The following is a 12938-nucleotide window of genomic DNA, read 5'->3' as shown; positions in this document are numbered from 1 at the left end:
ACATTTGGCTTAAAGTTCTGTGAAAACAGCATAAAAGGAGAAAATTGTGTATGCCCTTAAAACTCTCCCGTGAAGGGTCACAATGGAGACCCACGTCTATCAGTATGTTCAGTGTGGCCAACTACTCTCTTCCTGTCAGAAATAGATGAGTTTCTCGGATTGAGTTTGGCTGCCATGTCAATGAAAATGTTATTATCATTAAATCCCAGAATCCCACATCCCCCTGAGGGCAGAGAGATGCTCATTCTGTGAGAAGTGCTTAGGAACTGAGGCTGATTCAGAGCACAGGCCTTGCTCGTCTGTGGCTTGAAATGGTAGAAGCTATTGCCCACTTGCTTAAATTATTTTCTATCTCTTAAACCGATACAGTAACTTTTTTTTTCAGGTTAAGGACATCAATGATCTCTCTCTACTAAGTGGGTGTACTAAACCCCTCAGCTACCTGCCTTCAGTTATGGTTGTGCTATTTCTTACAGCCAGTTGTTTGGTGTCTCAGGGAGTAAGCTCCTTTCCAATTTCAGCACCACTGTGTCTGGTCATTGTTGTTTTAGCTGCCAACTCTCCAACCAGCTCAGCTACTGTCCTTGACTTCTTCCACAAAGACTAGGCTTTCCCCCTTAGTCTCTCCTAATTGTATGTAGGCTTTTCATTTCAAAATAATGTGTCTCAGAATAAGACACTTAAGACCACCTTGACTCCCATTTGTTTCCTTGTTTGTATATAAGCATACTTCACCACTCTACACCTCCACCCCATCCAAGAAGTTCCTATTTATCTCTATGTATATCAAAGCAAGTTCTCTGTTCAAGAAATTTCAACTCCAGCCCATAAAGTTTTAATCTTTATAAATGCTTTTTTTTTAAAACAAGAAGAACTAAATGAACATAAGCAAAAAACATACTATGTCTTAGACACCTACATTTCTGAAAGTTAATAGTGGTACAATCACTCTTCTAAATTAAATCTTATCATTCTAATGTTATAGAATAGGAAAATGAGTCTCACAGAAGTTAAGGAAATTGCCTGAAGAACAGATAAGTGCCCAAACCATAATTCAAACCCAGATTCTGTTTGGTTTCCAAATTTGGCCTCTTTTTACCACACCTTCCTCCTTCAAAGACTTTAGGGTAAGTCTAGCATCTATGAGCTTTAGCCTCCTCATTGCCTCATTAAAGGGAAATTGAATTCAGTTATTTTGAGGTGCTTCTATGTTGATTCTAGGATAAGAGAAGAAGTGAAAGGGAATTAAAAGAGACTGTGAGAAAGGGGGAGGCACAACACAAAGGGAGTAGAAGCTTTGTGAGTTTCTTCTGCCCTTATTTGTGGTTCTATCGATGTATATTTACCCTGCTTCCTGTGACTAATCAGATCTCCCTTTGGAAGTTTACCCTCACATTCTACAGACAGATATAAAATTTTCTTGTTATTTAAGAGAAATACAAGCCAGCGCAGTGTGAACAAGCCTATTTTAAGGGAAGTATATTTCAAAAAAAATTATGCAGTCATCGATAGGTTTTTTAAAACATAAAAGGGCACAGCCTCATTAGTCTTTACACTGAATTTCAAAATACTCTGGATTTGAACTGCTGGACATATAAAGTGAAAATATAGCCCTGTTAAAAAGAAAGCCACAGTCCAAAATGGCCAACCTAGGCCAAGTCACCAAACCAGGACTTAGTACCTAACCTATGCCTCCCCCAGAAATTGTAAGTTTTAACTGGTCAGTTGGAAATTTTCTCGTCAGCATCAGAGGTTTTCTGCCACATGGGTCCTCTCCATCTCCCAAAGGAAGATGGGGTCAGCCACCTACTAAAACCCACAGCCCTTCCCCCTAAGGGGAGGTGACCTTGCATGAAATAATCTTTTTTATTTCTTTTACTAATAGGTCTTTGCCCCACTCTCCTTCCTTTGAAAACCCTCTATTTCATACAACTCCTTCAGAGCATCTCTCTACTTGCTAGAAGGGATGCTGCCCAATTCATGAACTGTTTAATAAAGCCAATTCGATTTTCAAATTTACTTGGTTAAATTTGCTTTTTAACATCCCCCCCCCCCCCCATAAAATAGAATAAAACCCAGAAAACAATTCTTTAAAAAAAAAGACTCCAGTTGGCTGCTCCTATCACAGATCAGTTGGCCTCACATGTGCTTATGAGGAATGGAGATTTTCTGAGTAAAAGGCTCAGAAATCAGATCCACATCAGAATAACAAGGCTTTTGAAAGGCAATTACCCAAACCGAACAATAATTTTTCACTTGTTTACAAAGTGTGAAAAGAAATACAAGCCACCATTGGTTTTTCCACCAATTTCATGCACGTACATCAGACTATCATTATCACCATCATTAGTATCAATTCTAAAAATTAAAAAGGTTGGAAATAAAATTCATCCTGGAAAAATAATAACCAAGAGAATTCACTTTAAATGTAAAGGAGCAACAAAATTTATTAACTGAATTAAACACAACAGTTAAAATGGCAGTGTTGTATTTTCATTTTAAGATGTTTGAATGAAACGAGAAAAGTGCTATTAGTCCAAGCTTCTTACATTCATTAAAAGAATGACTATCAAAAACAGCAACATGCACAATGATACATATGCACAAAATGGAGTTATATCAACAAATATACAAAATACCCAAAATAAAAATATTTACAGGTTTAAAAATATAAACATTGGTTCATTTATCCCATTAAATCATTGGAGTGGAGAAAGGAGAAAAGATCCTATTGCTATTTAGAATCCTTTTTTAAAACAAGTTTTAAAAACATAGAGTAGTTCTAGGAGACGATTTTTGATGTTTGGGGGGAATTTAACATTCTATTATAAAAATAATATCTATAAACCTACTAACAATTTTCCTCCTGTGCACAAAAATAATACAGCCAGAAGCTTGTCCTCAAAGACATGCCTGACTTTCAGAAAAACTAATTATAGAAATGGAGTTTTTCATTTGGGTCTTCTTTGTCATTATTTTCAAATAACCTGCAATTAATTCCCTATATTATACTGAGATATTTCATATAAATAACTTGGTCAAAACCTGAAGTTAGTAATGAGCCTGGTAGAGAGCTGGAGTCAAGTAAAAATGACAAAAATTTACTTTGCCTAGAACATCAAAACCATTTTCCCTGATGTTCTTGATAAAACAACTACTCTCCGATCCTTCATGTTCAGTTAAATTTGTCCTAGAAGCAATAACTCTAACTTTGTTAGAGTTTCTCTTCCTTTCTTTAGAAATAACTATAGTGGGAGGATAAATGGTTGCAATGCAGATGTTTGAAAAAGTTCACTAATTCCTTCAGGCTACCTAGGACCATTTCATGTTATGTTACAAGTTTTTACTCTCTGTCCACTCTGTTTATGCAGGCTGACCAGATATTTTTAGTATCTCTTCTTTAGCTTATTAGACATTCCAGGTAGGTATCTAGAAAGTTTAATATGTCTCCGATAACCAGTCACTTCAGCTATATTTTATTAGAAATGTTATGTTCAGGCAGCCTGGGTGGCTCAGCGGTTAGCACCGCCTTCAGCCCAGGGCCTGATTCTGGAGACACAGGATCGAGTCCCACGTTGTCAGGCTCCCTGCATGGAGCCTGCTTCTCCCTCTGTCTGTGCCTCTGACTCTCTCTCTCTCTGGGTCTCTCATGAATAAATAAATAAAATCTTTTTTTTTTTTTTAAAGAAATGTTATGTTCTCACACAAAGCAGAAAGTCAATCCACCAATTATTGAGTAATTACCACAAATGACCCCAGTTTACATTTCAGTAGAATGACCACCTGTTATTGAAATCTTCTACCGAGTCTCATTAAAATGAGGTCTGAAATTAATTTTAAAAGCATTTTACCAAGTGTAGGCAGGCCATATATTAGGGAAATAGTCTCGTTAATTGTGACCATGATGCAATTTCAAGTGAATTTTCCCTAAATACTGGGAGTACTAACAGAATCAGAATGGGAGAAAATTCAGGTTGCAACCTGCTGGATTCACTACTAAAACTGTGTTTGGTTTTATTATTGACAGAACATATATCAGATCACAAAATCTGTATGTAGACCTGTTTGTTTGCAACTCCAAAGTAATTGATGAATATAGTCCACAACTTTGACTGGCCCAGGTGGGAAGAAAACCTGCTAGTCTCTGACCTCTACCTTTTAGGCTTGCTTTTGAAAAGCCATCAAAGAATCAAAAAAAAAAAAAAAAATACAAGTTCCTTTTAACTAAAATAATCATCAGTTGGATGGTACCCACAATTATAAAAATTTGGTTTGGCTCTTGCAGTTAAGAACTTTGATCAGTTTCTTAATTAAAACAAGTTTTACAGAAATTGATCATATGGCTTTAAAAAAAGATGTAGAATTAAAGCATAAGGTATATAGTTAGGTTTCTGATTCAAATTTTGTCTGTTACTTATGAAATGGGTGACTTTGGACAAGGTATTTCACCTTTGCGAGCATCATTTTCTTTCTCTGCAGGATGGAGCCAATACCCAGCCTGCATGGTCCCTGTGAACAGTGGTGATAATAGTGTAAAAGAAAGCACAGAGCATCATCCCGGCGCAGGGCAAACACACAGTATATGTCAGTTATTTTACTTTAATATAAAATACTCAAATTTACGATGACTGACTTAATAGGTCTTCAAAAAATATTGAGTGAATTAATGAATCAGAAAATATGACCTAGGATGCAGTGGCCATAGACAGAATGTAGGATGCACTACTTTTTAAAGAGCCAGGAGCTTCTCTCTGAAGTTCAGAATTGTATCAATGCAGGGATCTACTACTCAGCTAGTAGATATTTAAACAAACCACATGGAACACCCAGAGCAAGGCTAGACTGGGCTTATTGTGGAAAAACAAGTGCAACGTGCTTGGAATGACTGACATCCTATAGGGAAGTATCACCATGACAACAGATTTCTGTCTATATTTTTTATGTTAACCTGTCTATATGTTTTATGTTAACCTCAAGGAAGAGAAGATACCATCAAAAGAAAGCAGAGTGTTTGCCTATTAACTGTGCCTGGTTTCTCTGCCAGTGATATGACCACCATTGTCTCCAACACAAAACCAATGTTCGGCTTCATGACATGGGTTAGCTTTGTTCCTATTGGAAGTGAGCTGGTCATGACATTGAGCTTAGCTCTTGTGTTCTTAGCTCTTGTGTCACTCTAAGTTACTGAAGATTTTATATTTCCATCCCAGAGGCTAGAAGAAAAGAGAAAGAAAGAGAAAGAGGGGAGTTGGGAGGTGGGTGGAGATGAGATGGGATGGGACGGAAACAAAAAGCATGAATTAAAGATGGCACACTGGGGAAATAATATTGCCTCAACCCACGCAGCTGCTAAGAGGACCAAGTAAATATTTGTAAAGCTCCTAGCAGTCACTGGCATTTAGCAAGTACTCAACACATGCTCATCATTGTTATAATTACTATTATTGTTTTGAGAGGAGTTTGTGTGGCTTAATCCATTCCATTCATATTCAAGCTCACCCCATTCTGCTCTATCCCACAAACCATAAGCAACAAATGCAAAAAAAAAAAAGTAGGTAAAATAAAAGATGTTTTTAATGACTGTTAAGAAGGTCCAGTCACAGTATGACCATGTGTGAGCTCCAAACTGCACGTGTTTTTATATAGCGTATGCCCCGTAAATACAGGTTGCATCGAATTACAGTAAACATTGGTCATAAGAGTGCGCCCAGTTCCCATTCTGGAGGCTTTGTGACTATTTTAATCTTTGCTTTTTTTCAGTTTGAGAAAGAACGCCTTTCCATAATCATGAAACCATCATTCTGAATCACTCCTTAAAAAGCATTATCTGGAGTGAGATGATAACATTCCTTATAAGCAGCTATAGTTGCAACAAACTATCTCCGCTAAAGCATTAGCACAGGGCAAAGGCTTTAAGAAGCAATTTATGACAGCCATCACAAAATCCTCAGAGGCACTCGGGTGACTGCCCTTGAGGGGAAGCCACGCTTAGGGAGGGGGAGCTACTGACAATGTTACAGACACATCTTTTTATGAAGTAAATGCTTGCCTCTTGCTTTCCCACACAGGGTGTATAAGCCACCAATCTGCCATGCTAGCTTTTGGTCCCAAACTGTCATGAATATTTGTGCATAAGGAATCAGAAGTTCCTTAGGCCCAGTTTCCACAAATAAGAATGTGTGTTGCAGTTCATTGCTCCATCTGGCGAAAAGGGAGGGAAAACAGGTAGCGCCAAGGTATTCAGGTTTCTCCTCTTATTTCATGCAAGTACTTCTAACTGGTCATTCCCAGTGGTGATAAGAGGCAATTGTGGTGCTTTCTCTTTTTAAGAGTATAAAACTCTTGAATTAATTTCTTAAGAAGGATAAGGGAAGCGAAGTCTATGTGGCTAAATTGGAACACGCCTCCACAGAAACCGAGCACAGGGGACCAGTGCCAGATTATCATCGTTCAGGAGAGAAATCTGGAATGACAATCAAGAAATGTGTTCCACTACACCAGTGTCAAAAGATGCCACCATCATGAGAAGCGTCCCCTTATTGCTATCTCAGTAAGCAAACATGGTGGGGACAGGACAGAAACTACCTCAGTCTGTTTCTTCATGCAAAGTTAGTGGCAAAAAGCCTCTGAAACCTAATCTGACAAAGATGTAAATAATGAAAACTCAGAAAGACCAGTCGAAGAAATCTGGATACCTAATATAGTCTTTTACCTTCATAACTGTGTAAGCAAAGGGTTATTTGAATAGTCATCCATGTGCAAATGCTTCAAAACTGCTTCTGAGACTAATGACAAAACCCTTGAAATCCTACAGTAAGTTATCACTCTCATAGACATTAAACACTTTGTATTTAAATAAGCAGATAATTAGTAGAAAATTTATCTTACGGATAAAAGTCTTTAACGTCCCATATGTCGTTGTTGTTAGGTAAAATAATAAGAATCTGTTTTCTCTTGCAATTATTGAAAATGCTATCATAAAATTTCTCCCCGTCAGTGCTAATGGAAGAATAAAAGCCTCCAACTGCCATTAGTACTGACGCCAGAGTAGTTCAAGTAACATTGTCTGTGTAATGTAGATATTAAAGTCAGGCTGTCTTTGTGCAGAGCTATTAAACTCACTGATAAATTCAGGGCCAACGATTGATTTGACTTTTTCCTCTCTAATTTGTCCAGCTCTCTGACTAAAGAGACCTCATCAACCCCATATCTCAGAATCATATACACACACAGCAAAGGGGTCATCAGCCCATACTTAATCCTTCCCATTAAAAAAATCAGCAAGTATGGCCAAATTAGGAAATGCATTAATACTAATTAGAATATAAATATTAAAATGCTCAAAAAAAAAAAACAACACAAACAAACCCAGCAATCTCCAGGAATACGAATGAGAGAAAGTAGCCCTTGGCACAAAAAAAAAAAAAAAAAAAAAGCAACCACAAAGCCTTATTAGTGGGTGGAAAAGGTTTAGTTGCAGGCTTCCTGCATTGGTCCTGATTTCCCATCTAGCTACTGACGCCACTTAATTAATTGCCTGCATCTTTCATTTGACTTGTGTGGGTGGAATTCTTAAAGATAGAGAGTTTTTTAGAAAATAGAAAGCATATGGAAAAAAGAATAAAAAGAAAATATTTTATATCTTGTATAATGGGTTAATTGACAGGCAAGGGGAAATGAAGGTAAGCTTTGCTGTCATTTTCCTTTACTTACAAAAAGAAGACACAGCCTAGTGGTATAATTGCAGAAATAAGTCCCCAAAGCCATGAAAGCAAAAATAGTTTGTCTCAGCTAACAAAATAGATTTATCAATAGATTGCCTTTACCGTTATAATATTCCCATCAGTACTTCAGGTACCCTTAACTTTCCTGTACAATTGAACAGATGAACAAATATAACTTTGTCGTGGAGTCACACAGAGGAGAATATAATCCTCACAAGAAAATGAACAAGAAGAAAATAAAGATCCTTTGTTTTAGGGCTAGGAATAAAATTTACGTTCTTTACATTCACTAGGGGAAAATGAATGCATTCGGAGTCTAAATAGTACTATCAGCGTGAAATCAAATTTAAATCCCTTTCTCAAGACAGAAATAATTTGTAAAATATTTCCAAGTATACAGTAGATGCCTTTGTCTGTTAGTTTGTGCACAGTTGAGTGCATAAGCACGTGTGTGAGTGGCTTTATGAATTCCTCGTGGTGGGTTCAGAGTGCTTGCTTAAGGCTATGTCTGATTATAGGACCTCATCTATATAAGGAAATTAAATATTAAAACAGTACTTTGAAATAACATCAGGGATCTGATACAATGCAATAAAAGCCGATAATCTGACTAATAAGAAGATCCAACAAATCTCTACCACCTCTTCTAATTGAATCATTGCAAATTTAAAATGGAGAACAATTTATGCTACTGGTTCAAATTTGTTTGTCTTTGAGGTCCGTTTATTTTGTTTCTTTTGTATTCTTAAAATAGATTTCCATATACATAACTTGCCTCTTTCTTTCCCTTATGAAACAGAAAACAAGCTTAGAAAATGTAAAATATCAGTTCATCACTTAGGCAATCTCTCTGGAAAATGGGAGTTATATAGAAGTGTTTGTGCCATTCATATACATGCAGTGTTGCTTGAAAATGTCTAATCTTCCTGATACCATGAATCAACTCCTAGTAGAAGCTCTGGTCTTTTGATTAAGCACACTGAAGTGCATTTCAAAGAGAATATTATATAATCATTAGATGCTAATAGCATTCTAGGAACTGCTTCAGTTAATCGCTCAAACTATTCAGGCATATGGTAACCCGTTCTGAAATAAATGTTTCGTCTAAAAGAATAGAAAACCTATACAATATGGAAACCACTTTTCAAAAAAGAAAATCTTGGCATAGAGTGTTGACGATATGTATGCTTGCCAGTGTCATATTCTGAACATACCTGTCTCAATCATAAGTCTATAAATCAAAAGTCAAATAACATGGGAAACTCTATTTTTCTTTTCTTTTTTTTCCCATATGTTCCTCATTTGGAAATCCCCATGTTGTAGAATGGTTGAATCCAAAATTTTTATAACCAAGGTAAAAAAAAAAAAATCTCTGAAAACCAGGATTGGGGTGAGAAGTAAATAGTCTCTTACCCAAGACAAGACAGAACCATTTCTCTGGGACATCAACACAATAGACCCTTTTCTTTTTTTTTTTTTTCTCCTGCATTGAGAGCCAGAGAACCCATATAAAACAAAAACAGAATTTCTTTAGGTTACAGTACATAAAAGAACATCAGTGGTTCGTGGACAGTTATCATAACTAGTTATAAAACCAGATTTTAAATCCGAGGTTACTGACAGATTATAAAATGTTAACAGCTGGATAAACTGTAAAATATGCATTATCTACACATGAAAAGGTTACAGTTTATAAATGCTAGAATACTGTGTCTATTGGCATTTTAGTGGAATCTTTCCCTGATCCTAATTTCTTCACTGGGTGGGAAAGAAAAAGAAAAAGAAGAAACCTGCTCTGCTGAGCTTTTTATTTCTCCCCTAACAAATGGTCTACACCAACCAAACCAAAATGCTCCTTTATTGTCCTAGTGGTAGATATTGACCTATTTGCATACCCATCAACTGAAAGTAGGCAAGTTTTCTGCCAATGAACAACCCCTTCTGCTCATCAGGTAAAATACCTGGCTCTTTCAGCTCTGTAGGTGTTTCCCACACAGTGATACAGCAAAAAGTCTTTTTTCTTTTCTCTCTCTTTCTCTTTTTCCTGGAAAGAAAAAGGAAAAGAAGGAAGGAAGGAAAGTGTCATGGAAGAAGGGGGGCTCCTCTGGTGCTGGCAGTGGTTCCTCCAGGCCCTGTCTGGACGCTGGCACAGCCAAACATCATGGCATGATGCTCACTTGGGTTTGGTTAAGTCCTGTTTTCTGCAAAGGCAAGTAAAGGTGACTTCCAGGTGTTCAGTGCATCAAAGGAAAAAAGGAAAAAAAAAAGATGTTTTTAAAAGGCAAAAAATTAAAAGTGCTTGGAAATCATTCTCGGGTAGCTTATTTGAGCGGAGAATCCCATGTGTAGCACCCCGTCTCTGGTGTATCCGGGCCCTGCTGGCGTCGCCGAGACCTCCTCGGTGTGGGCTCTGGAGCAGGGATGGCCCTACAAGCCTTTCTTTAGGGGAAGCAAGACCTCTGTTCGTGGTTTCCAGGGCGGGGGGGGCGGGGGGGGGGGAGTTGTATTCCTTGACCAGTGGTCCATCCACCTGGGCTTCGGAGACCTCACAACTTTTTGGCACTGTCGTGGCACGCCGCGGCCCGCAGGGTGGTCCCAGCCAAACCCCGGCTGCTGACCCTGCGGACCAGCACCTTGGAGACTGGGATTTTGGTTCTGGGCATCTCACTCCGGACTGGCTGCTGGTGCACCACGGGATGGCTGGACGGAAGGCCCGCCAGGTGCTTGATGCTGATGGGGATTTTGGAGTCCTTGGGCAAAGTGCCAGGTGTTCGCAGCGGGCAGGTGATGGTGACCGGAGACACAGGCTTCAAGCGGGCCGGGCCGGGCGTCTCGTCGCTGGCGGGGCGGGCGGCGGGGTCGGCGTGGGGGTCGCGGGGCGCGTCCCCGCTGGGGCTCTGCCGGGGGGCGCTGGCCCGCGGGCCGTCCTCCTCGGGCCCGGGCCCGGGCGGGGAAGCCCAGCAGCCCTGGTCGCCGTTGGGGACGGCCGCCGGGGGCTCGCGGCGCGGCTGCGTGGGCTGGTCCGGGGGCTGGTCCGGGGGCGGGGGCGGGGGCTCGGGGGCGCCGCGGTCGAGCCTCGGGTGCCTGCCCGGGGGCGCGTCCCTGGCCCCTTCCGCGCCCCGGGCGTCCCCGCCCGCCCCCGCCCCCGCCCCCGCCTGGGCCGCCTGGGCCGCCTGGGCCGCCTGGGCCGCCTGGGCCGCCGGGCCCTGGTCCTCGGCCTGGGCCAGCATGTCCCAGAACTCCTGGAGGTAGGTGTGGTCCAGCTCGTCCGGGCTCGCCATCTCCTCCCCTCCTCCTTGGTAGGCCACCACGCCGGCGCTCCTTCTAGGGGGGCCCGGCTGCCCGGGCCCGGGGCCATGCTGGGCGCGGCCGGGGCCTGCCTCGTCCTCGGGGTCTGCGATAATATCTCCGCAGCCTGTAAGAGAGTCAAAGCTTTTCAGTGAAGTCACGTCAGAAAACATGAGACAAATAGGCTCTGCCGACGGGTCTGAGGGCGGGTCGACGGAGCCGGGGTCAGGGGCGCGGCCGCCGCCGCCGCCTTCCGAGTCGCCGGGGCGGTCCCCGGGGCTGCGGGGGCTGCGGGCGTCGTCGGCCGGCCGGCCCTCCCCAGGGCGCAGCTCCCGGGCGGCCCGGGGCTCCTGGGCTTCCCCGGCCGGCGCCGGCTGCCCCCCCGCGAGCTCACCTGCTGGCCGCGGCGGCGCGTCCCCGCTGGGCTGCTCCGGCGGGCTGGCGCGGGCGGGCGCGGGCGCGGGCGCGGGCGCGGGCGCGGGCGCGGGCGCCTCCTCCTGGACGCACTCCAGGCTGGCGGTGAGCGAGCCGGGCAGGATGAGGCCGCCCGGGGCCCCCGCGCGCTCGCCCTTGGCCTCCGCCTTGGCGCGCTTGTCCTTCCTGTGCCAGCGCATGCTGCTGAACAGCCCCTTGAGCCCTCGCTTTTGTTTGCCGCCGGCCTTGCCCGCGTCGGCCGGCTCGCCCCTGCCGCTCTCCGGCCGCCCGTTCTTGCGCAGCAGGGAGAAGAAGCTGTGGGACTTGGCCACCGAGCTGCCGGCCAGGGAGCCCGCGCCGGGCCCCGCCGGCCTGGGGGGCCCCGGGTGCGGCCGCCCCCCGCCGCCGCCGCCGCCGCCTCCGCCGCCGCCTCCGCCGCCTCCGCCGCCGCCGCGGTCCCCCCCCCCGCCGCGCGGCTCCTCCTTCCTGCCGCTCTCCAGCACCAGCACCTCGGCCAGGCCGTCGTGCGTCCGGCTGCGCACCATCCCCGCCGGACCCGAGCCTTTCCCGTCCCCTTTGTTTCGGACCCCAAAAATGCTGGGCATGGTGCCACCCGATCTCCTCTTCTTGAACAGTTTGAAGGCGGCTTTGTTAATCCTCCCCGACGGCTGCTCGGCGGCCGGCGGCGTCTCGGCGGCGCAGTCACAGTGCGAGTCCATGTCTGCCGCGAGGGTCCCGGCCCCGGCCCCGGCCCCGGCCTCCGCCTCCGCCTCCGCCTCCGCCTTCCTCCTGCAGCCCCCCGCGGACGCGCCGCCGCCGCCGCGCTCGCTGACAGCCTGGCCGCCGCCGCCGCCGCCGCCGCCGCCGCCGCGGCCCGCGCTCGTCTCCATGGAAACCGAGCGGGCTGAGCCGCTTTCGTCAGCGCGGGCTCGCGCCAGCCCGCTGTCACCCGCGCCCTCCATCAACCTGAGCCGCTCGCGCCGCCGCCGCCGCCGCCGCCGCAGCAGCAGAAGCGCGCATCAAAGAGCGTCTCCCCTCCCGCCCAGGCCTTATATAATACCCTAACCCACTTCGGAGCCGGCTCGGCTTTGTGCTGCACGGTCTGCGCGCGTGGGGCAGGGGCAGGGGCAGGCGGCAGAGCCTCCAGGCGACTGCAGAGATTAGAGCCGTCATGATGGAAGGCAGACTCCCGCCCGCCTCACCCACCTTCGGGTCCCTCCTCCTCTCCAGAAGCCCGGTGGTGGATCGCAAAAACCACCAGCACCCCCCCCCCCCCACCACCACCACCAAAATAATAAATGAATGAATGAATGAATGAATGAAAAATAAAAAAGGAAAAGGACAAAGAAATTCACCCCCAACACAAAATGGTCATTGCTCTCAGCGCCTCTCCTGGACTTCACAAGTCTTTGTGTCTTTCCCAAGCCTTTCACCTCTGTCCTTATCACTTGGGCACCAAGCCCAGCAGGCATGGAGCGTGTCTTGTTGACATCTGTGGCTTGTCCACTGCTG

General features: G+C 44.8%; 1 protein-coding gene across 2 annotated transcripts; it reads right to left on the bottom strand.

Moving 5' to 3' along the window:
• Window positions 1–2421: 2421 nt before the first annotated feature.
• Window positions 2422–12316, bottom strand: AMER2 (APC membrane recruitment protein 2). Of its 2 annotated transcripts, XM_072795758.1 has the most exons (3): window positions 11899–12316; window positions 11407–11856; window positions 2422–11139 (listed from the first exon to the last, which is right to left on the bottom strand). In XM_072795758.1, exons 1-3 carry the CDS (start codon window positions 12314–12316, stop codon window positions 10271–10273), a joined length of 1737 nt encoding a protein of 578 aa, XP_072651859.1. In that variant the 3' UTR covers window positions 2422–10270. The 2 variants fall into 2 exon arrangements, with proteins under 2 accessions (XP_072651859.1, XP_072651858.1); XM_072795757.1 differs by having other exon boundaries at window positions 2422–11856.
• Between the last annotated feature and the right edge of the window lie 622 nt (window positions 12317–12938).

Source organism: Canis lupus, chromosome 24, assembly GCF_048164855.1.
Source record: "Canis lupus baileyi chromosome 24, mCanLup2.hap1, whole genome shotgun sequence".
Classification (NCBI taxonomy): domain Eukaryota; kingdom Metazoa; phylum Chordata; class Mammalia; order Carnivora; family Canidae; genus Canis; species Canis lupus.
The sequence above is the reverse complement of the archived record's forward strand: the minus strand, read 5'-3'. Positions and strand labels throughout refer to the sequence as shown.